This window comes from Hippocampus comes, unplaced genomic scaffold (assembly GCF_001891065.2).
Source record: "Hippocampus comes isolate QL1 unplaced genomic scaffold, H_comes_QL1_v1.1 scaffold322, whole genome shotgun sequence".
NCBI classification, from domain to species: domain Eukaryota; kingdom Metazoa; phylum Chordata; class Actinopteri; order Syngnathiformes; family Syngnathidae; genus Hippocampus; species Hippocampus comes.
In genome coordinates, this window is record NW_017805137.1 from 2,034,807 (window position 1) to 2,058,961 (window position 24,155).

The 24,155-nt window shown below is 41.8% G+C and overlaps 1 protein-coding gene across 2 annotated transcripts; it reads right to left on the minus strand.

Annotated features, from left to right (window-relative positions):
- Positions 1 to 448: 448 nt before the first annotated feature.
- egflam (EGF-like, fibronectin type III and laminin G domains) lies at positions 449 to 24,097 on the minus strand. 2 transcript variants are annotated; one of them, XM_019866893.1, is made up of 25 exons: positions 23,538 to 24,097; positions 20,425 to 20,534; positions 18,090 to 18,176; positions 17,741 to 17,767; positions 17,397 to 17,514; positions 17,150 to 17,285; positions 14,579 to 14,745; positions 12,144 to 12,256; positions 11,308 to 11,555; positions 11,051 to 11,238; positions 9,949 to 10,049; positions 9,747 to 9,847; positions 8,707 to 8,851; positions 8,209 to 8,398; positions 7,989 to 8,114; positions 6,939 to 7,182; positions 6,358 to 6,469; positions 6,130 to 6,246; positions 5,707 to 5,887; positions 4,842 to 4,865; positions 4,607 to 4,685; positions 3,611 to 3,754; positions 3,440 to 3,523; positions 2,329 to 2,432; positions 449 to 2,236 (listed from the first exon to the last, which is right to left on the minus strand). In XM_019866893.1, the coding sequence occupies exons 1-25, from the start codon at positions 23,656 to 23,658 to the stop codon at positions 2,085 to 2,087; spliced, it is 3,219 nt and encodes a 1,072-aa protein (XP_019722452.1). In that variant the 5' UTR covers positions 23,659 to 24,097; the 3' UTR covers positions 449 to 2,084. The 2 variants fall into 2 exon arrangements, with proteins under 2 accessions (XP_019722452.1, XP_019722453.1); XM_019866894.1 differs by lacking the exons at positions 12,144 to 12,256; positions 14,579 to 14,745; positions 17,150 to 17,285; ... (3 more) ...; positions 20,425 to 20,534; positions 23,538 to 24,097 and adding an exon at positions 11,649 to 11,756.
- Positions 24,098 to 24,155: the final 58 nt, after the last annotated feature.

The following is a 24,155-nucleotide window of genomic DNA, read 5'->3' on the forward strand; positions in this document are numbered from 1 at the left end:
AAGCCATTTAAAGATTTGAAAACCAACTAGAACTCTAAAATGAAGAGGGATGCCAGAGTAAGTGTTATGCACTCCGTCTAACGAGACCATTTAAGAGGTGAGCAGCAGCATTCTGGACCAACTGGAGACGCTTAATGGAGGATTGCATTGCAGTAATCCAGCCGAGATGTGACCATGGCTTGAGTTACTGTTTCAAAGTGCTCTTGAGAAAGGAGAGGCTTTATTTTAGCCATCTGCCTAAGATGAAAAAAGCTGAATTCAACAAAGGCAAAAATTAGCCGGTCCAATTTAAAATCACTCTTGCAGCTATGAATGTGCCCGCGTACGAGAAATGAAAGTCACGTCTTCTGTCTCTGATTGATTGGTTGTTATTTCTCGGGCGAGTCTGTTTCTGCACATCAAATTAGAGTCACAAAATGGGACCAGAGAGGGCAGATTTTTTTTTTTCACAGATCATTTTACTCTTGTACGACTGCCAGGTCAGACTGACACTTGTACGATATATGACAAAAAGTTAATTTTGGGCAGGGAAAATTGCAAAATCCCGTTTAATTCATAATTGAAAAGGACAATTGCAATCCAATTTTAAAAACTGAGATGTCAACATATCAGTTGCCATCATTGAAAAAAAATGTTTAACATCTTATGAAAAGCAAAAATTAAAAATAAAAAAAATACTAAGATTGCTGTCCACATATCTACTGACAATTAGTTTTTACAAATAAAATAAGTCACACATCTTGTTTCAGTCTTTCTGTTTCAATGTGACACGCTCATTAAAATGAAATAAAACGGCCACAGGTGATTACTGACATTCGCTTTATTTTTGCTGAAAACAAACTGATGTTGCTGTGTGTTATTCGCTGCTGACTCATGACTGTCAATATGTCGAATTTCACCTCGCGTGGCCCAACCAACTCATTTGGTGCCACTGGAATAGTGCCTGAGATACAAACAGGAATACAACAGAACCATAGATCAGAAGATCCAGATTTGTTCCTGTTCCTGCTGACCATCTGTTCCAGGGGCAGATATTTTGCCATTCGGCTTTGTGGCCGTGACCGATAAATGACATTTTTTAAGTGGCTTGTGGTACAGTGAGGATTGAACACTAATACAATCCAACTCGCAAGTGACTGAGAACAGGAACAGGAACTTGAGTCATGCTGTGCATTTACGATACCAAATCTGCTCACTGGATTCTATTTGATTTTCATTGTTACGTTTTAGAATGAATTTATATGTAAGTCTGTCTGATTTCCGGATCGTTTTGCTGTTCCTGACTTACTGGTCCTGTTCCTGCCAACTCTGCCCAGGTGCCTGGCCGTGACCAATTCATGCCAATTTTCTCTCGATGGCCTACGGGGCAGTTCCAATTGTGCCCTTTCAACAAGAAGCTGGAGTAAGAACTTCAGCCATTCTGTTGATCTATGATGTTTCCTGTGCTTGCTCGATACAATTTCTTTCCTGTTTTATAGGGATTGCATGTCTGATCTGACTTCCTGTTCATGTCAGCTCTCTGTCCAGCGGAGCAGGAGTCTTTTTTTTTTTTCCTTATTGGCCGGTGGGGCAATTACAACCACACCCAACGGATTCTCCCTCACAACAATAAGCGTCCATGAGCAGCAAGAGGAGCTGGCGAGCATCTCTCTGTATAAAACCATCAGGGCGTACACTAAAAACACACAAACGCCGCTACACGCTCCACTTTGGCCGACTATCGCTTTATCTACACGAGCACGAGAAGAACACAGAAGAAGGGCTTGAAAAGTGAGTGAAGGTCCCTAAAGGCCCTAAGCAAATCCCCTACAAAGAACTTGATCACCGCTAGCTGCTCTCGGTCAGGCCGCTGAAAAACAAACACATAACGCTTGATCCTGCGGATCAGTCGCTCCTTCCAGCAATAGCAATCAAATAAGGATTTGCAGTAGAAAAAATAGAAATGTGCTTGAAACCACCCCAGCAAAAAAAGTCCTTCCAAAGATCCAAATTACCTGTAAGCTTTTTTTTTTTACCCGCTGCTAACCACAATCGTTTAAGTTTTTGGAGACGGAAAGATTTCCAAAACAGTCATTGGAGTGGTCCTAGTTGGAGCACGTGTTAATGTTCTTGCCATCGGCGGCATCTTCCACCAGCGCCACGTGGTAGTCGGTGGACAGCGTGAAGTGTGACACGCAACCCAGCAGGCCGCCCACGTACTGCCGGTTGGTGTGCAGGGCGATCTCCTTCATGCCTCCTAACACACACAAATACACAGAGGCACGCACACAAAGCAACAACGTCATTCTTAGCATTCACATCTAGATGGCCGTATGAGTAGTCACTGACCGACATATAAGGGTCCGTTGATGTTGAGCTGTCTCATCTTGCCTGGTGACCGACCCGTTCTGGCACCGTAGTCGTCCACGGTCAGCTTCCCGGACTGACCATCCCTACACGTGCAAAACAGATGGTCAATTAAGTCATCATCCATCCATTTTTTAATCCGCTTATCCTCATAAGAGTCGTGGGTGGGCTGGAGCTTATCCCAGCTGTCTTTGGGCAGTACGCGGGGTACACCCAGAACTAGTTGCCAGCCAATCGCAGGGCACACATAGACGAACAACCATCCGCACTCACAGTCATACCTAGGGACAATTTAGAGTGTTCCATTAACCTGCCATGCATGTTTTTGGAAGGTGACAGGAAATCGGAGTACCCAGAGAAAACCCACACAGGCACAGGGAGAACATGCAAATTCTACACAGGTAGGCGGGAGCTGGAATCGAACATTGTATTTCTGCACTGGGAGGAGGACGTGCTAACGAGTCAACCACTGTGCCACCCCAATTAGGTCATCCATCCATCCATCCATCCATTTTCAGCACCGCTTATCCTGTACAGGGTCAGAGAGAGGCTGCAATCTACAACACCTGACTTCGGCAGGAGCACTACACCATGAACTGTTCGGCAGTCAGTCGCAGGGCAAACTTAGAGACAAACAACATTTCACACCCACATTCACACCGTCACAGAGTGGGAACCGATCCCACGCTGCCTGCACGCAAGTCGGGCGAGTATAACACTCCACCACTCCAGCAACTCATTTGGGTCATCAATTTAGGAGAATTCATGAGTAGTAATGAATTTTTTAAATGTACAAGATTATTCAGCCAGAGTTTGTACAGAACTAAAATCATAATCTTATGAAAAGAAATGTCTAATTTATGAAAATAAAGTTCATAATTTTAGGCCAATAAAGTTTCCTTTTAGAGGAATTAAGTCATAACAATGAGGGAATGAATTGTAATATGCAGACGGAGATGCCTGCACATATTCAGTCACTCACGTAGGTCAGGGCAGTTTAAATCTGACTTGTTATAGGCCCTGAAATGTTCCTAAAATTAGGAATGATAATGATCAAGGTCTTGAAATGTCTTCCTTTGTGTTGCTACTTCACCTGACAGCTTTGACTCTGTGCCACTTCCCATCAGTGAAGGTTCCGTTGACCACGATGTTTGCCGCACCGCTGCCTAGGTTATAACTCCACCAGAACGACAACATGTTGACAGTCACGAAGAGTAGAAGAGGAGTAAGTAGGACTAAATTGGTTGTTTCTGTTCCCCGCTACCTGAAGATGAGCGCGCCGCCCTGCAGCCCCAAGGACAGAAAGTCACTGTTGGCTCTCATGGGTGTGTCTCCTCTCCATAGCAGCAGGCCGTCCCCGGCACTGCTCTTGAAGCGCATGAACACGTTGTTCCTTGAACCTGACACCCTTCAACACAAACAACACACTTCATAGGTATAACCAAAATTTTAGAAAAACAAAACAACCTTCAATTTCTAAGATGCGACAAAACATTAATGGTGCATACATACATGGACTTTTTTTTTTTTTTTTGGAATCTTCTCGGTGCACAGTACCAGTTTTAAAAGTTTGGAAAACTCTTCAATTTAAAATGGTCGCAAACACTCTGAGGGTCAAGAAAGTCAAGCTCTTGACTCTTGAGAATAAAGAGCTGTGAACTGAAATTTATTCCAGGTCATAAAGGTTCATCTAAAGACAATTTAGAGTGATCAATTAATCTGACATGAATGTTTTTGTAATTTGGGAGGAAACCGAAGTACCCCAGGAAAACCCACGCAGGCACGGGCATGACATGCAAACTCCACACAAGAAGGCGGGGGCCAGAATCGAACCCTGCACCTCTGCACTGTGACGCGGACGGGCGAACCAGTCGCCCACCGTGCCACCACTTCATTTCATAAAAATACAATCATAAAAAAAATTTGAATCCAAAACATTTTAAAATACGGTAAAATAAAATATAATTTAAAAAATATTACGTGAAATGACAACAAGGAAATTAAAATATATTCCAGTTCATTATTTTAAATGCATTTTATGAAAAAAAATTAAAGATTAATGATTGAGATACGATAAAATGAATGAAAAAATTTAATGAAATCATTTGAAAAATTATGATTAAAATCAAATGAAGTCCTTCACCCCCCCCCTACAAAAAGTGAAATAACTAAGATAAAAAGAATCTACTGGAAAAAAAATTGAATGAATGAAATGAAAATCAAAATCAAATCAAACATTTTGTGTCCACTTCATTCTGACCTTTTGAGGATGTCCCTGTTGTCATAGGTGAGGTAACTGCGACCCATGAACTGTGGGATCTCAATGGCTTCCGTCACGGCTGGGACGGACAAGGAGGGAAAACACACACTTACTTGTCATGACCATGCGCGCACAGTGGCAGCACCGGTACATCACAAGTTACTGCCACATATGTTGATGGAAATAATATTTGATTATTCAAGAAGTGGAGCATTGCAGATGCAGCATGACTCACTGTTCAAGCAGTAGTTTCCACATTCTGCATGAAAAAGAACAAAACAGAGAAGACACAGACAGGTTTAAAGGATTATTATGTGTGCTACGTAATGTCATATTGACTTTCATAAGGATGGGGAAAAAACATTTAGTGGCGGACAGGAAGAGGAAAGCTCATCTCATATGGTTCAAGGCCTATGAGACTTGTGATGCCTTCAGGGACATGCAAATGGGGTGGGCAGAGAGGGCGGAATCAACCTGAGATGGGAGCTCGCAACCCCACTCCCTCTATCATTCAGCGGATGCATATCGACAGTGAAGTGCAAACTTTTATGTCTGTCCACAAAAAAAATGTAAGAAAAAATTGGCCAAATGAAAAAAAAAGACTTACAAAAAACAAAATAAAAAATAAAAAAATTGATAGAAATAAAAAATGCAATTAAAAACTGAAATAAAAAAGGAACAAAACTGAAAAATAATATAATCTCAAATGAAAAATTCAATGGAAAAAAATTGAAAATAAAAAACTATAATACAATATTAAGTGATGAAAGAGAAACATAAATGAAAAAAAGGAATATATTGAATTATAAGGGACATTACAACATGAAATAAAATGTGGATAAATTGATTAAAAATGGAATTGAATAAAAAAAATGATATTGATCAAAATAAGTACAGAAAAACTTAAAAGGAAGGCATTTCCTCAAATATGTATGAATTGTAGTATGTACAGATGCAACCCCTGTCAAATGGTTGAAATCAGTTGGAGAAGTGAACATTCGATGAAAACATCCCACTTGGAAAAGTGCAAAACCAAAGCAAATCTGATTCCTCTTTGTCATGTAATGACGGAACTAAAAGTTAGCGTGCAGCCAACGGACCTTTCTGGCAGTGTCTGCCGTCGTACCCGAGGGCGCAGTCACACTCGTAGGCGTCCCACTTGGGTCTGCAGGTGCCGCCGTTGGCGCAAGGGCTTTGCACGCATGGGTGATCCGAGTTGGCCACGTTGACGCCACCTGCCGAGCCGCTCGTGATGGCGATAATGCGATCGTTCAGGACCAACTAGGTGGGCACAACGTTTTTGTTTTTTTTTAAGTTGGCAATTTTTTATGGCATAAAAATGTCCAAAATAACATGTTATTTGCCTGCTTTGCCACGAAAGTTGCAACAGAGTGTTTTATTGTTTTGAACTTATTTTGTGCCGGTGAACTTCTTTATACACTTTTATTTCATGCAAAGCAAGTTAAGAATGAGAGTGTGCACACTGTGTCTGAGGATCGCACGTTGGAAATTCACTGTGATACCTTTTGAATCGTTCCTGTGAAGGGCTTCCTGACGCCCGCCGTCCTCTTGGTTTTGTCATACTGCGCTACACCACCAATGTAAAGTGCTGAGCTGCAGTTGATTTGCGTGAAAGCTCCCTGCACACACAATCAAAGCACACATTCAGTGTGTGTTTTCGACTCAGCAATGAGTTGAAGGAATCATACAAAGGAGTTTGTCTGCCCCCTTGTGGACAATCCTGCAAATACCTCAGCAAATCCTTCCACTGCCTTCTGGCTGTCCACTTGCAGGATTCCGCTTTTCGCCGTGCGGGACACCCTCAGCTCGTGCCACGCGTCCATATCAATCTGCTCTTCACTCCTGAAGCATCATCATTAAAGCATGGGAATGTTAGTGCAAAGATGTGCATCAGTCACTGCAGCGGACAGTAGTGCGCGTAGCGAGCACAATGAATGACAGTGTTGACCACTAGGTGTCAGTGTAAGGTAGGATAAAGGAGCCGCCACTGCAGTGACTGAACTTTGACATCAAAACTCATTCCTATGGGAAAAAAAAACATCAATTGAATCACTGTCTTCTAAACTTCAGTTACTGATATGCAAAACTGACATCAACATCAGAAGATGTGAAGAAAACGGCTTTTGAGAAGCTTTCCACTTTACTGATCAGTGCACATAAATGAGTCGCCCACTGTTACAGAATGACAAATTAGATTTCACTGTCTGATAAGCGTGTCATGAAATGAATGTCAGGATGGATGACTGACGCTACTGTGACCTCAAGTCTTCTGCATATACAGGACAACATCAGGACAGGATCTAAAGGGTACCTCAGAACAGCCCCTCCAGAGCCACAGTCGAATCTGAACTCCACGTATCCGTCCAGCAGGTTAATAGCCAAGAAGTCGCCGCTGCCATCGTCGTCGCTGTACAGCAGCGTGCCATCAGGCGTTGATGGGCGGAAGGTCATCTCGAATTCCATGAAGGACAAATAGCTCTGGGTGGGCTGAGGCCACGGCACCACGGCATAAGACAACATCGTCCCATTGAAGAGCGGCGAGAACAGAGAGAAGCCTGGTCGGAAAAAAAAAAGCTTGTGGGGGGCCTTTATTTTGGAATCAGTTTTTTTTAATCCAATAACAATAAATTAGTAAACTAAGGCAAGAAAACAAAATGAAATGGATATTTAATAAATCTGTTTTACATTCCATTAAAACTACATTCCATTTTAAATTGGATTGTATTGTATTAAAATTGAATACAAAAAAATGTAACTAAATTAATTGTAAATTAAGGTTATGTGACAGTTTCATGTACAGTATGTAGTGGCTTGCGAAAGTATTGAGTCCCCTTTTTGACCCTTTGCCACATTTCAGGCTTCAAACGAAAACATTTTAAAAAATGTGAAGAATCATTACCAAGCGGGACGCATCCATCCATCCATCCATCCATCCATCCATCCATCCATTCATTTCCTAAACTGCTTATCCTCACAAGGGTCATGGGCATGCTGGAGCCTATCCCAGCTGTTTTCGGGCAGCAGGTGGGGTACACCCTGAACTGGTTGACAGCCAATTGCAAGGCACACAAAGACAAACAAGCATTCACATTAACACCCAGGGACGGTTTGGAGTGCCCAATCAACCTGCCACGGATGTTTTCGGAATGTGGGAGGAAACCAGAATACCCAGAGAAAACCCAAGCAGGAACGGGGAGAACATGCAAACTCCACGCAGGAAGGCCGGAGCCAGAATCGAAACCTCCACCTTTGCATTATGAAGCCGACGCGCTAACCAGTTGACCACCCAGTGGAACACAATGACGACAAATTTTGACCCTCGTGTGTGATAGAATGAATGGAGAAAGAAGAGTGGTCTCACTGTCTTCGCACAGTGCTCCTCTGAAGCCGAGTGGACAGAGGCAGATAAAGGTGTCGGCGCGGTTGACAAAGCACACGCCGCCGTTACCGCAGCCCACCACGTCGCACACACTGTCGCTGCACTCGCCTGCAAGCACACACACAAAAGCGGCAATGTCGAAAGATCTCGGATGTTGCGCTGCTTACGTCCGCTCTGGATGTACACGATGCCGTCCGCCCACCTACGTCGGCGCCGCTCAGAGCTTTGCCCAACGGCCACGGTCTGACATCGGTGGCCTTGCCGTTGAGGCTCAAGCTTTGGATGCAGCCCATAAAGCCTCTGCCGGTGCCTGTCGCTTTCGCCAGCCCGTAGGTGCTTGGAGCTCCGCCGACGTACAGCGGCGAGCGGAATGTGATCTTGGTGTACTGGCCCTGGATGGCAAAACATACTTTGTTCTCACTTCTTTTCCACAGGACATAATGTACATTCACAATGTTTTGGTTTGCAACAGTTAACGCTTTATAGTTACTTTCTTACACTCTTTTAATCTCATGGTGCGGTATATTTGAGGGAGTTTATTGGTGTGAAGTGGATGACACACCCAGAGACTAATTGAGACACGGCATCAATTCAAGGGTCCACGAGAACCCCTATTTTGCAAAAAATTGCTGTACAGTCATTGGCTGCTTCGTTAGGAATACCTGCAGCCTTTGAACATGATCAGACTTGGTATTGTTACCGAGGATCGACCAGATATGGGCGTGTCATTGTCCAGTCGTAGCCAGCCGCTCGTGCCGTCCCTGAAGACTGTGACCGTGTGCCACTGACCAATGACCACGCGGCTCTCGCTGACGATCTGTGCGGCACCTGTTCCGCAGTTAAACCTGCAATTAAAAATGATTGCTTTTGAAGAGGAAGGAAAACATAGAAAATAAAAACTGTTTAAATGGTTACATCTGTACAATAACGCTGTAATAATAGATAAAGCCACTAAAATCACAATTAAATAACAATTGATGATAACAATGAAAATAATAATAATAATAATAATAATAATAATGCATCAACAACAGTGACTTATGAGTATGTTTGGTTTGTTACAATAGGGTTATAAGGTTGTAATAAAAGACTATTCACACCAGAAACCCTGCCTGGCACAACATATTCATTTTCATCTGGGCTCAGGACCGGCAATGGCCAGATATTGGTGCTCAGAAGTGGAATCAAACAAGTGTCATTTGTGTGAAAGGCATCACCATATAGCACTGGACTAACTGTGCCAGAATGTCATGCTAGATTTAGACTCTAAATTATTAAAGGACATAGTAAACCAGTAGTGCTAAAGATTTCAGTCGAGAAAACAATGAATGACTTCTCTTGGTTTGTAATAACAGTGTAACAACAGTGTAATAACTATACAAGAAGTAGACTCTATAATTCCCTTTCCTGCAGCAGTAATAGTAGTACAGGGATTCCTTGAGTTACAAGTGCTCACTTTGGTCAATAATCTTGCTCTGTGATGTGAGCAAATATGTGACTCATTAATCAGTTTCAGAAACTCAGACACTAGATGGCAGCAGCAAACATCACAACATCGCCGAGAAAGTGAAGTACACGCACGCAACTTGTGTTTTGTGCTCATACTGGAAGTTTTGAAGAAGTTTGTTTGGAATGCGCACAATTAAACTCTAAAAAGCAACCACGAGCACTGATGCCAGAATCGAAAATGCATCCTTGCTGGTCTATCGTCGCTATTATTGACCACTGGGATGTCATCACCTGTAATGCAGTTTCCCTTGCAGCAGGGCCAAAGAGGTGAAGTCTCCGCGGCCGTGTTCGTTCTCACCGCAGTACAACAGCAAGCCATCCTCTGCATCCGCCTGTACCGCACGCAAACAAAATTAGTATTAGCCACATTTACTATCATGATGGTTGTCATGGGGATTAGCCAAAATGACTTCCATTAACCATTCGGCTCCACCTTGAACTCCACTGAGATCTGAAAGGTCTGGTAGGAGTTCTTCAGAGGTTCAAAGGTCATGTGCGAGTAGCCATAGAATCTGGGAAACTTGACGGACACCTCTGAAAAGCAACAGCACAATACAAAAAAGTTAGATTTGTCATCGGCAGAAAATAACTCAGCGTTATTATGTTGTTCGATAAGATTTAGTGGGACATCATTACATTGTGCAGGCGTGAATGAAGTGGCCATATGCACCGAATGAATGCTTTCTACAGAGTCGTCAAAAGATTATCAAAAGAAATAGAAAGAAAAAAGAAAAAAATTCATTACACCACGTTTATATATTTAACGTTTCAGTTTTTGTTCTTTTGTGTTTTAATACAGTTTTAAAATTATTTTTCAACATTTTCATTATTTTTTAAAAAAATCCGGTTTCTATTCGTATACTTTTTTAAAAATAGCTTTACTCAAACTTTTTGTATTCTAATGTTAAATTGAATTAAAAAAAAGAAAAATAGTACTCTACAGTAGTGTCCTTAATAAAAAAAAAAATACCATGATAACATAATGAAATAGAATGTAAACAATTAAACAGTTTGTGAATTATGATAAATCACTCGGTTTTGTGCCGCTCATTGTGTTGTGCGCCTTAGCCACTTGGGGGCAGTATAACTCATGCAGATAATACTACATGTAGCTTTGAGACGAAACACAGACTGTCTATAATCAGCTGCATTTTTGCAGAGGATAAAGAAAATACGCTTGTCGGTGTTACATGTTACTGCATGAGTTGCTACTGCTTGTGTTCAAATATACCGTTGTTCAAATTACTGCATATCGATGCTAATGTCATAAAAATTCATTCACGATGACAACCCTCATTGCGTGCCAGCATTAAGCTAGAAAACTTTCTTAAGACAATCTCAATGCATTTTTTTAAACAATATGCGCAATTCCTTTGATTTTGTTTTATGCATTGCAGGTATTTTACTTTTTTCATGGTTTTTGATAGTATCTTTTTACTTTTTTACATTTTGAAGTAATGTTTCACTTCAGTTTTCCACCTTATAGGTTTTTACAAAATGTTTATTCTTTATTGATTATTCACGACTTAGTTTACCTTGAGAACAAGTGTCACCGGCACGTCCAAGGTTGCAGTGGCATCTCGATCCTCCTCTCTCCAAGTCTGCGAGGCAAAAGCTGTCGGGCGGGCACACGGTGTCGTCGCAGGTCAGTTGGTACACCCGAGGAACATCGCCCTTCCATGGGGACACGGTGGCAGCGGCGGTGGGCGCAGGCGCCGCGCTGCTGGAGAGGATCAGCGAGGGACACTTTGACATTGGCATCATTGAAGTTGTTAAAGTTTTTAGCAGGTACCTGGTAGTGGTGGTGGTGGTGGTGGTGGTAGTTGTTGTGACCTTGCTCTCCGAGCTGGTGGGGAAAATCAAATCGGAGAAGTCTGGGAAGATGGCAGTACTGGTGGAGGAAGAAGCCGAAGGTAACGTCGTGGTGTTGGGCGGCACCATGGTGTTCATGCGGTAAACAATGTTCTGACTCGATGGACCAGAGCGAGAGCGAAGCTGTGACTTGCTACTGTCTTGGCTGATAGCAGGGAACGGCTTCAGCTGAAAAGCATGTGAAAGTTCCCCCCCCCCCAAAAAAACAACACAATCAACACAAATGAATCTTTCTAATTTCATAAAATATGGGTGACTTACTTCCTCAATAAAGATATCATAGTCGGAATCGTCCATGTCAAAACCGTCATCGTCCTTGATCTGCGTATCCGTGAAATAACGTCCGTAATCGCCGCTGCCCACGTCTGAGGCTCCTGTCGAGAGAGTCAGAGTTGATGTGGTGCTAAATTATTCAGGCACAAAACATGCGATAATTATGCACCCATAATACACCAATTCGCAATACTAATGACACACAGATGAAGCACCAAGTAATGTCGCAATAATTCACCAGTGGTGTATAATTGATGTACCAGTGATCTGCCAATGATGTATCAATAATATACCAGTTATGAAACTGTGATGTACCAGTGAAGCACCACTGACGTATCAGCAATGACATGCCTAATGTTATGCTTCAATAGTGTACCAATAACATTCCAATATGAAAACCATGTGAAAGTTCCCCCCCCCCAAAAAAACAACACAATCAACACAAATGAATCTTTCTAATTTCATAAAATATGGGTGACTTACTTCCTCAATAAAGATATCATAGTCGGAATCGTCCATGTCAAAACCGTCATCGTCCTTGATCTGCGTATCCGTGAAATAACGTCCGTAATCGCCGCTGCCCACGTCTGAGGCTCCTGTCGAGAGAGTCAGAGTTGATGTGGTGCTAAATTATTCAGGCACAAAACATGCGATAATTATGCACCCATAATACACCAATTCGCAATACTAATGACACACAGATGAAGCACCAAGTAATGTCGCAATAATTCACCAGTGGTGTATAATTGATGTACCAGTGATCTGCCAATGATGTATCAATAATATACCAGTTATGAAACTGTGATGTACCAGTGAAGCACCACTGACGTATCAGCAATGACATGCCTAATGTTATGCTTCAATAGTGTACCAATAACATTCCAATAGTGATACACTAACAATATACAAGAGGTATACCATGATTGGTGGATCCCGCCTCAGTGATTTACCGATATACATGTGTTCACATGCTCTAAGAATGTCTTTAAACTTGGTGAAGCAGCATGTGGCTCATTCACATGCACTCGGTAATGTGTCTGTGATACTGAGGCAGCTTATGTCGAATCATCATGGAAGGGGGATTCTGAGACTGTTTGTGCTGAAGGGCTATAGAAAGAAATGTGACTTGACTGGACGATGTTGAATATTGTAGGGATGTAACGATAATGGAAATATCACGATAGCAAAATTGCCACCGTCATCTTCATGTTATGATACTAAATGCAGCACATCCCCGTCAAAAAAACATGACTTTTCGCCCGCTTCAGCCAAACAGATTGAGTAGCCAATAGGAACACATGACAATCAAGGGACTGGCTAAGCTTGTTTTTTTGCGCACTGCTATTATTATGTACAAAACACAATATTGTCCTTTTTTTTATATATCATGAGCAATTTTTTTATTTTTTTTACAATAACATGAGTTTTTATACAGTATTGTGAGCTTTTTTTTTAAATATAGTCAACCTCCCCACGATACTGTGATTAAGTATCGTATGATAAGGTTCTAATCGTAAATTATATCTTCTCATGACATTTGGATCATTATATTCCTGCGTTATCGTGTACTGCATTCCTCGCAACTACTCAATTCAATTTCTCATCTTTATTGCAAGAACTCAACAAGAAAGACAACTTAATTCCCAGAAACATCCTAAACTTGTGCGTTGATTGTGAGTACAGACAGTATACGCAGTGCCAATTCACTGAACAAATAAACAGCATAATCATTGGCATTGTGAGTATGCCGATGGGGATAGTGTTGAGAGAATGAGCTTCTAAAGTGCTTCCCGAGAACAAAATGTGTCCGCCTGATGGAAACTCTCCATCATACGCGCAGCATCAACGCTCCCTTGAGAAAGCTTCCTTATACCAACTAGTAATTTAACAACCCCCCAATTCATGTCTCCTTGTGCACTACAATCATAATCAAAGAATAATGCTTGCGTTCAACAGCGTTCAAATGCGATCATGAGAGAGTACGTCACTCCAAACTATCGTCGATATTGTAACAGGCAGAGAAATGCTTTGAATCATGAGAAAATATGCGACAAGTGTTTTAAATCATTACAGACTGTTTCTTCAAAATGCTAATTGGCACAGCCAAGTAACATTAAATCCTGCATACTGAGCACTGGAACACAGGGAGGGGTCCCCAGAAAACTAATCTGCTGTTGTGTAACAACGCCCCTCCACACACACACACACACACACACACACACGCACACACACACACACACACACACACACACACACACACACACACACACACACACGAGGCTGTGTGAAGGGGAGCCTCGTGAAAACTATGTCAGTGCATCAGGCCCACCCTTGTCGTCCATTCAAGAAGCAACATAGTGTGTGTGTGTGTGTGTGTGTGTGTGTGTGTGCGCGTGTGTGTGTGCGTGTGTGTGTGTGTGTGTGTGTGTGTGTGTGTGTGTGTGTGTGTGTGTGTGTGTGTGTGTGTGTGAGACAGGCAGAGAAGAGGGTCTGGCATGCCGTTCTTAATCCCATCTGATGAGACTTGAACGTAACCCGCTTTGGTCCCCTGCTGGGAGACCACGCTCGTCCACCGCGCAGCTTCTGACCGTTTGTCTGGCCGCCTTTCCCTAACTGGGATTTTTTTTTTTTTTTTTTTTTAGGAGAGGGAGGGGGGGGGGTGCTTTTCAGGAACTTTTTCATTACTGACGTTATTCTATTATAGTACCCCGAATTAAGAAATTTTTGTCTGACAGTCGAAGAGGAGGTGCGTGAAGCTCCCTGCCTCCAATTGATGCCAGGGGCCCACACCCCCGTCAACCCCACCCTTTGCATGCCCCTGTTTGGAATGCTGGTCATGATGGTGGTACTTGGAAAGAAAAGTATATTTCCAAGTGGGAAATGGAGTAAGGAGGAGGCGGTGTGAAGAGGCATCTTACCCAGGGTGCGCACCGGGTTGTTGACGTGGCTTGGCGGGCTTGCCCCGTGCATGTTGACGGCTCGGATGACAAACTGGTATTCGGTCTCGGGTATGAGGCCCTTCAGAACCATGGAGTTGCTCTCGATGGGCTCGCGGATGTACGTCCACTCTGTGTCCATTTCCGGCCTGGATAGGACAAGACGAAGAAAATAGTCAAAACAAAGTCAAACAAATAAGCTCCAAAAAGTAAAAGTCAAGCCCTCCCAATCCATATTTTTCAGAGAGATTACTATTTTTCTGTGCAGGTTTAATTTTTTTTTTTTTTTTAATGGCTATGTACCCTTCTTCAAGAGTATGAGCATTAGGATTCACTTAAACACACTCGACTCTTGGCAGCCAATCTGATGAGATTCAATATAAAAATTCAGTCTTTACTATTGTGTATCGGGAAAGTGACCAATATGAGGAGCCGTGAGAGACATTATTCAGGATTAAGATAAGATAAGATAAGATAAGACAACCTTTATTTGTCTCACAATGGAGAAATTCCCAATTTACAGCAGCAAAATAATGAAGGGGAGAAGTAGAAGAACAAAAAGTATATCAATAAATATACCTCTCACATTTATTTAAAAACACGACTGATTTTTTTTGGGCACTTAACCCTTTCATGCAACCGGTAACCTGATAACATGCTAGGCTGTCCACTGTAGTAACCGCTGTCCCCGAAAGGGTTAAAAATTGTGTTTTCATTACTTTAAATGTGTTTGATGGTTATGGGAGGAGTCAAACTATATCAAAATGACAGAAAGAATGTATACAGTCTCTTTAAATCACAGATTTTCATCTGGCGGAGATGAGTTTGGAACATATTTGCCGTGATAAATGGGGGTTCATTGGATGTTTAATACTCCAGGCAAATGTTCTGAATTCTCCCTTTTTACTTCTGTCTGCCTGTCAGTTTCAAGCCTCTGTGTGGCGTTGATGTGCGGTAATTTGACCTGATGTCGTCCGTTTACAGTCACGTGTGTGTGTGTGTGTGTGTGTGTGTGTGTGTGTGTGTGTGTGTGTGTGTGTGTGTGTGCGCGTGAAGAAAGAACACGGATTCAGATCAGTTGTCTGCCTGTGTCTTTCTTTGTCAAGTAAAGAGCAACAGCTGCCTTTATGCTTTTTATATCCGATGCCGCATCTTGACGCGGTGGAGTCACAGCGGGGTGCTCAGAGAAGAGTGTCTCAAACACAAGCTGCCTTTTTGTCACCGTCGTCTCCGAGCAAACCATCAAGGGACTTTGATGGAAAATGATGTCTGACTGTAACTTGTCTTGGCTCGACATTAAGACAAAGAGGCTCTTTGTCGCAGACTCTTAAAAAGCTTCTTTTTTTTTTTTTCTGTCGGACTATTCTGTTCACACAACCAATGAGCTTTGTCTCAGTGTCACACCAAAGACATGGACAACTTCAAATACATAGCACTGTGCAAAACGTCTTACTGTATATTCTACTATAAAAAAAAAAAATTCATTTCTACAAAGTAGTTTGAGAAGGAGAAATTGCACAAGGGCAGATGCACAGAATCCACTAGACAGGGTCTTCCAAATAACACAGATGTCACTGTCACCACTTTTAAAAGCAGATCGAACAACATATATATCCTCTGAAAATGCTTATCTTTAGTAGCGTGGCTGGAGTGCTGGAGACTGCCACTGACATTGCACATGAGGGAGGGTGGGCGGTTAAAACTTTTACTGGTGTTGCTGCTGGTCTATAAATCACTGAATGGTTTGGGTTAAAGAAAAGGAATATAAACCCATCAGGGCCCTGAGGTCTGTGGACTCAGGTTAATTAGTGGAGTCCAGAATTCAAAGCAAACATGGTGAAGCAGCATTTAGCTGTTATGTTGCACGCAAACAGACGTCAAGTCAGCCTCAAATGTAAATGCTTTTAAATCCAGTTTAAAAATAAAGAGTATGCACTTTTTTCATACCTACTGTATGATTGAGGTCTTTCAAAGCATTTTTAAAATCATGGTCCCCAAAATCACATTCTTGCACTGTACATTCTGGAAAGTGACTTTTATTTCTTTCCTTGGCTTTTAAATGTCTACCTCTTTTGTTGGTAAATGTTTTGAATGTTGTTCTTTTAATTATGTGAAGCATTTTGAATTACCTTGTGAATAAAATGTCCCACATACTGTATATATAGCTGCCTTTCCTTGCCTAAAATTATATATTTTAATCAAAAAAAATGTCTTGAATTTGTTATTAATAAGCAACACTTTATACAATGCACTCGAAATAAATATCATCGCATACTAAAAAAAACAAGAGTGAAATTGAACTTGTCAAAAATATTCAATGATAAATAAACTTTAGATATTAAAAATTGCCTCATAAAAAGTTTAACAATAATAAAAATAATAATAATGGACATTATGTAAATCAAACAGTAAATATAGCATATCCCACAGGAGAAATGCAACAAGAGAGTGAAATAAATCATGATCAAATGTCAAAAGCATTTCATAAATATGTATTGATACTGTTATCTAAACTAACACACATAACGATGTCCGTGATCAGTGGTGGCTCACCTGATGTAAGCAACCAGGAAGTGGAGGACAGGCGCGCTGCCCTCGCTCTCCCCTTGCTGCCACGACAACGCCAACTCTGTGTCAGATATCGCCACGACAATGGGCTCGGTTGGGGGTGAGGGCGGCATGCACGTATCTGATGGCGGATGACAAATTCAATAAACCATGATAGCATCATATACATATCTCATTTGTAATTTTGTCTTTTTTACCCCCCCCCCCCCCCCCCCCCCCCCCCCACCCTCACCATGCGAGGCTGTGCCGATGTCTCGAGGCATACTGGGTCGACCCTCACCCGCCCAGCCGTAGGCACCAACGCTCACTCGGTACTTGGTGTTGACCTTTAGGTTGCCTATATCCACATCCTTCATGATGAACAAAGGAAGCGTCAAACAAGATGAGTGTGTGGCAACGAGATTGGGCTGACTCAATTTTTGTCACTTTTAACCAAGATATAGCAACGTCCCAGATTTAATTGCAGCCATAAAACTTTGAGTGATTCTCGTGAAATGACAAAAATGGGTTCAGCTCATTGTAGTTCTCAGTTGCTCAGATAAAATGTGCCACATACAAAAAGGAAAGGTTACTTACAAAGTTTGCCTGTCCATCAAATTGGCCCTTTGGATTAAAAAACAAAACAAAAAGTATTTAAATTAAAAGTATATACACAGAAAAAGAAAATTAAAAATGGGGGGAAAAAAATCAATAATATATTTTTTTAAAACTTGAAATAAGAATATCTGTGCCATTGTTTTTATCATAAGCAGTATCATTACTGGCGACACTGGCCTTATATTTTCCTGATCGATCAAGCGGATGCTTGATGCCAATTTCTTGAGCGCTATGACAGAAGCTCAGAATAATAAGGCTGGCATCAAGTGCCAAGTATCCAACAACACTGCAGCTCTGCTTGCTATTGATAGCAACAAGAAGGACTCACCGTAGTTAGCATATCCAAACTAAGAGGGACGTCCATTACAGAGGCCGTACCCAGGGGACGGCCATTTTTCATTTCTGTGTAGAATACCTGAAATACGCACAGGGAGATCATCTAAACACAAGAGCAAAAGCCTCTGCCGAGGCTTGAATCAATGTGGGAACAGTCTCAAAGAGCTAATATGAGGTTTCGTTTTAGTAATTAGCAATAAGATCGTACATAAGAGGTAACACAGACGCTATGTTTAACTGTGAGTTGTTTGGAAGCTAGGTGCAGCTCGCTGACTAATCCTCTTAGTGTGGACATATGGTCAGGGCACACACTGATTCACTCTTTGTTAACGGGTGGCGGCAATTAGGAAGGACGCAAAGAAGGTCAATTGGGTGAGCTACAATTAGTGTACACAAACAAATACTCTGTGATACGGGCACGATAAGCATTTAATTGACCGTTACGAATTGCGTCGATTGGGCAGAACCGATGGTGGATTATTCGCATTTTAAGTATTATGCTGGTGTGAAAACAGGAGTTCAGAACATTCAGCATGACAAGTTCAATTTTAATTGAATCCATTTAAGATCGATGCTCTTCTTCCTGTGTTTTGTAACCAGGCTATGTATGCATTGTTACTGTATTGTGATTTTTATTACTTTGTAGACAGACAAAAGAGAACGCGCTTGCTTGGTGAAAGCATGAGTGAGGCAATCAAAAAAATAAGAATGATCTAAAGGTGCACAAAAAAGCACAAACCCATGGACTCAAATCCAGTCAGAGAAATGCAAAGCTAACCAGTGGCCAGCTTGCTAGCACCAGAAGCTAACATAGCAGTCCACGTCTTCACTCGGTGCTTTTTGTCAAACAATGCTAACGGATGCCATGCTAATGCTAACACACAGAGTTCATCTTTTGATGTTGGCTGAAATGAGGTCGAGTGAGGCACCACTTCGGTGCATGGCACAGAGAGCTCAGCCATCAGAGGTCTATTTTATAAAAACATGGTGCTAAATGGGGAACCCATCCAATTTGAAAAAGCAATTGGACGCCTCAAGGCCACAGTGCCGCGTGGATTCCATTTGACAGACACTTTAAAAGCCACCCGCGCGACTGGCTCGCATTGACAAAACACACAATAGAAAAGAGTGGAAACTGTCATCTCTTTTCTGCTTTGCTGTGACGTGAATGGCAGTGCAATACTTTGGCTTTTTTTATTTTCTTGATTTTTAAAGAGAATCACATGCATATAAAAATTTAGGAGCAAAATCAAATATAATATATATCATTATTTCAATAGTGCATTGATACTTAAAGGAGAAGTCAAGTCAAAAATGGTCTTTACAATAATATGTTCTATGAGCGGCACGGTAATCCACTGGTTAGCGCGTTGGCCTCACAGTGCAGAGGTGCAGGGTTCGATTCCGGCTTCGGCCTTCCTGTGTGGAGTTTGCGTGTTCTCCCTGTGCCTGCGTGGGTTTTCTCCCAGTACTCACGTTTCCTCCCACATTCCAAAAACATGCGTGGCAGTTGATGGAACACTCGAAATTGTTTCCCGCGACACTTGTGAGGATCGGTCGATTAAAAAAATGGATGCATGGATGAATGTTTTATGTGCCCCAAGAGTCTAAACATGGCATTCGGATGAGGAGTGTGTTTGTGGAATATGAGTTAAGTAGTTTTTGGCTGGACTTCTCCTTTCAAAAGTATATTGAACCTATTCAAGAACAATGTATGTATTTTTATTCATCTAGATTTTTTATTACAGTAGCATTTTTTATTTATTTGAATTTGAGTTGATGAAAATTATTTCAGAATTTTTTTTAACTCATTTGCATTGATTTATCAAAACGTTTAAGTATTCAGGGTATTTTTTATTTTCACTAGGATGTAGCCATTAACTTTCATTTGATCATTATTTTTTATATTCATTTTTAAATTTAAAGGCATTTCTGGTACATAAAAATAGACATTGTTGTTTCCATAAAATGCATATTAGTAAATGCAAATTATGTTCAATAATTAATTAGATGATATAAGTGACTGTTAAATAGTCTTGTTCAGGGTATTTATTATATATTACGTCTTACAATTTCACATTTCAATGAATTCATTCATATATTAAGCATCTAGCCTACTGACTTCAAATGTAGTTAAAAAAAAAATCTATCCATTTACTTTCTACACTTCAGCTCAAGAAGAATTTAAAGGCCGAACTCCAGAAGTGCAGTTTTGCTTTTTTGGGGTTTGTTTGTTTTGATAACGTCCCCATGGAAAGCCACCAGTGGTGTGGACCATGGAACAGGAAATAATATACTAAAAAAATAAAATAGAAACGAATGGCAACCTTGTATCCGGTGATGGTGCTAACATGTCGCCGCGGCATCTTCCATCGCACACTGATGGCACTGCAGTTGACGCTCTCCAACTGGATGTCCAACGGGGGACTCAGACGATCTGGAGTGGACCAAACAGGCAAGGACATCAGATTGGGAACCAAATCAGGAAGTAGAAACCTAAACAAACGTAAACCACTCAAAAGTTCACTTGCAGACAAACAACAACTTAGGGGTAGAATGATGATCACCTTTCTTGACTTCACTTGGCTATGGTAAGGAAGCACAATTTATCCAAGAGGAGATTATGGGGCTACTGCTGCAAAGTGAAGACTTCGCCATCTCGAGTTGTGAATCCTCAAAAGTAACATCAATTATTCTGTACCCAGTGGTTCATGCACACTTTGATCCACTCGGTACCTACGTTGCGCAGGTACTATTCCTGCTTCCTGGGAGTACCTGCTTTCGCATGGGCCAAATAGGTACTGAGACAGTTTTGCTTTGAGTTATTTCTGTCTGACTTCCTGATTCTGCCACTTGAGCCTGTCTTTTGTCGACAATATGAGACGGTGCTTCGAGTTGCCAAGAAAGCAGTGTTGGGAGTATGACACTTTTTATTGGGACAAATAATTGTGCCCTCTTGAATTTGATCTTGCAACAAGAGCACAAAAACAATCTCGTTTTTTTTTTTTTTTTTAGGTGGCATTGTAAACATATCATACAGTATGTTCATCAAAACAGCACCCATCCAACAATTCATGACCTCATTGACCACCCTTCAATCATCTTTCCTTCCATCCATCATTCATCCAACAATCAATTCATTATCCTCCATCCATTCATCCATTCCACATTAATCCATGATCCATTTGTCATTCCATCCATCCATCCATCATTAAGCCATCATGCTTTCATTCATCCATCAACCCATTCCCCCACCCGTCCATCCATTCGTTCATCATTAGTTCATTCATCATCTGTGCATTCATCATCCATCCATTCATCATCCTTCCATTCTGCATGCATTCATTCATCCAAGCAGTCATCCATCCATTCAGGTGATGGCAGGTTGGACATGCCACAGAGTGACTCATGCCGCTTGCTCGGCTTTTACTGAGGAGATCAATGGTGGGCTGGTGGGGCCTTAAAAGCACCAGGATGCCATTTTAATGAGCGTACAGTGTTGTTGTGCAGCCTTGATATCTCAAAGAGGCAAATGTCAGCATCGGGACAAAGACTTCAGTTGGGAATCAATAAAAAGGTGGAGAATGGTTTCAGCCCAAATGCTGAAAAAAGATTGGATTTTTCTTCAAAGCAAATGATGCCATGACATTGTCTGACAACCTGTAATGAGGTTGGTGTATTTGCCTGGTTTCTATTGACTGCTATGTTATGTGGGACGTATTTTGACAAATGACATTTTACTGTGGTTAACTTTTTCTTCTGCTTGTATGACAGACAAAAAAGAAAAATGAAAGTGTAGGAGTGCACAAGAGCAGATTGTGTTCCACCTTAGAGGAACGAACGTAAAGTGCTGAACGTCTTTTTATACTTTTGCGACAACAAAATCAGACAGCAACCAGCACATCACAATAGATTGTGTCAGACATTCCACTGTTGTGCCCAAGGGTCAGTGCCTTTGTGAATGCTAATGCTAACATTGACATGACTGATGTGGACTGACACACCAACACCCCCTCGTCAAAGACCACCACTACACAAGTCCAAATGTCAGCAGGCATGGACTGTTTGGTGAGAAACCGACGCAGCAGTGCGTGTTAGGTGTGCGCGTGTGCGCGGCTCACATGCAGCCTGAGGGATCGAACGACTGGGATGTGATGCGAAGGAGGCGAGGATGAATTGGACGGGCTGACAACAAGAGGAAGATGTCTTGTTGATGAGAAAACAAAGAAAGCAGCCAGCGTGTGCCTCGAGGGATACATTGTTCTTGTGGATTTATTACACATAATTTAGGCACCTGTAGAACAAAACATTAGGTCCACCTGATGGAAGCTCAATACAAGAGCTTTAACATAAAAGTGTTTACTCCTCTGCAGATGGCAAAAGCATCTACTGAGGAGGGCAAACAAATTGTGTGAGTATTAAACAATTTTAGTAGAAAACAGTAGTTGAGCATTTTCTTTCTTTTATTTTTTTTCACGGATTACTAATCTGCCTTTATTTTTCTCTAACCCGTGATAATAATAACACTAATAATAGAATAATAAAATACTATGTAATATATTTAGTAATATGTATAAATAAATGGCCAGCTTCAGCAACAGGTGGGTAAAACACAACACCAAGTAAAATCTGTATTCCCCAAGATAGGTCAAATTTAAAACTAGAACAAAAAATAATTTTCAAAAACCTGATGTGAAAGTAATTTTTTTTTTAAATCAGCATTAAAAATATATTTAAGGACACAAAGCCATCTCTGATTACAATTTTCTGGTAACCAGTGTAATATAGATAAAGTCAAACCTCGGTTTTCGAACGTCTCTGTTCTCGACCAAATCGGTTTTCGACCAAAAATTTCGTGTTTTTTATGCTTCAGATTATGACCGAAAATCGGTGAAATCGGTTTTCAACCAAACTGAGCGCACTTGAATGCGCCACTTGACTCCTCTCGCCTTCCTTACAAGAGAAAGTGACTTCCTCGGGTAGACGAGGAAGTGACGCTTCCTCGTGTAGCCTTCCATTGTGAGCAGACGTATTCAATATATATATATATTTTTTAAAAGAGCGTGGTTTCGGTTTTCGAACAAATGGGTTTTCGAACAGACTTCTGGAACGGATTATGGTTGAAAACCGAGGTATGACTATATATCTATTTATCTATCTATCTATATATATATATCTCGATATCTATCTATCTATCCATATATATCTATATATATACACGCACACACACACACACACACACACACACACACACACACACACACACACACACACACACACTGAGGAGCGATCTATTAAAATCAATAAAAACTGACACAGAACCAACCCCAATTTGGGAACCCTGGCTGAAGTGATGATTGGGTTTCCATTTAAATGAAAGAGGAGGTTTTAGCTAAGGAACCCGACGAATATGATCCTCCTGACCCAGCATTTGACTGACCGGCTCTCCTGGCACTGGACCTCCTGGCGGCGGAGCTGCGAGTGGCCAAGCAGCAGATCACAAAGAAGACAAAGTGCAGGAAGAACGAGGTCCGTGTCCGTGTCCAGCTGCCGCTCGCCATCGTTCCACTGCTCTCAAATACTCATCGTATACACGCAGCCTGAAGCGCCACCGCTTCACACGGGACCAATACTACTAAGAATACTACGAAAGTTGAGGGGGGCGGTGTTAGAGATGATGCGGCTTCCCAATGGACGAGGAGAAGAGTTGATGAGATTAGGGTCCGAAAGATCAATTCGGGTTAGGCACGTCACTGCGCGCGCGCAAAAGGACAGGGTTTTTTTTTTTAATGTGGGGTGGAGACACCCGTGCGTAATGCGCGAGATCGACGCGCGATGGGTGGGCACGCTAGGCGCGCGCGTGTGTTGTATCTTTCTTTTTTTTCGTTTTTGGGTGGTTCGTGCGTGTGCGCCCCCGACAGCAAACGACAACCCAGGAGCGCATGCAGCAACGTGGAGCCATTTAGAGGCTAAGAGGATAACGAGCGTCTAATCCGCACACCGCAGGCCCCGCACGCAGATGGAAGCCACGCAGTCTTGACCCACACAAGCACTACAC

Bases quoted from the DNA above. Each gene is read 5' to 3' on its own strand.
- egflam (XM_019866893.1), bottom strand. From the start codon at position 23,658: ATGGCGAGCGGCAGCTGGACACGGACACGGACCTCGTTCTTCCTGCAC. The intron at 10,050-11,050 runs GTAAACTAAGTC...GTTGCTTTTCAG, and splicing joins CGGTGACACTTGTTCTCAAG to AGGTGTCCGTCAAGTTTCCC. The intron at 8,852-9,746 runs GTGATGACATCC...TTTTAATTGCAG, and splicing joins CAAGGGAAACTGCATTACAG to GTTTAACTGCGGAACAGGTG.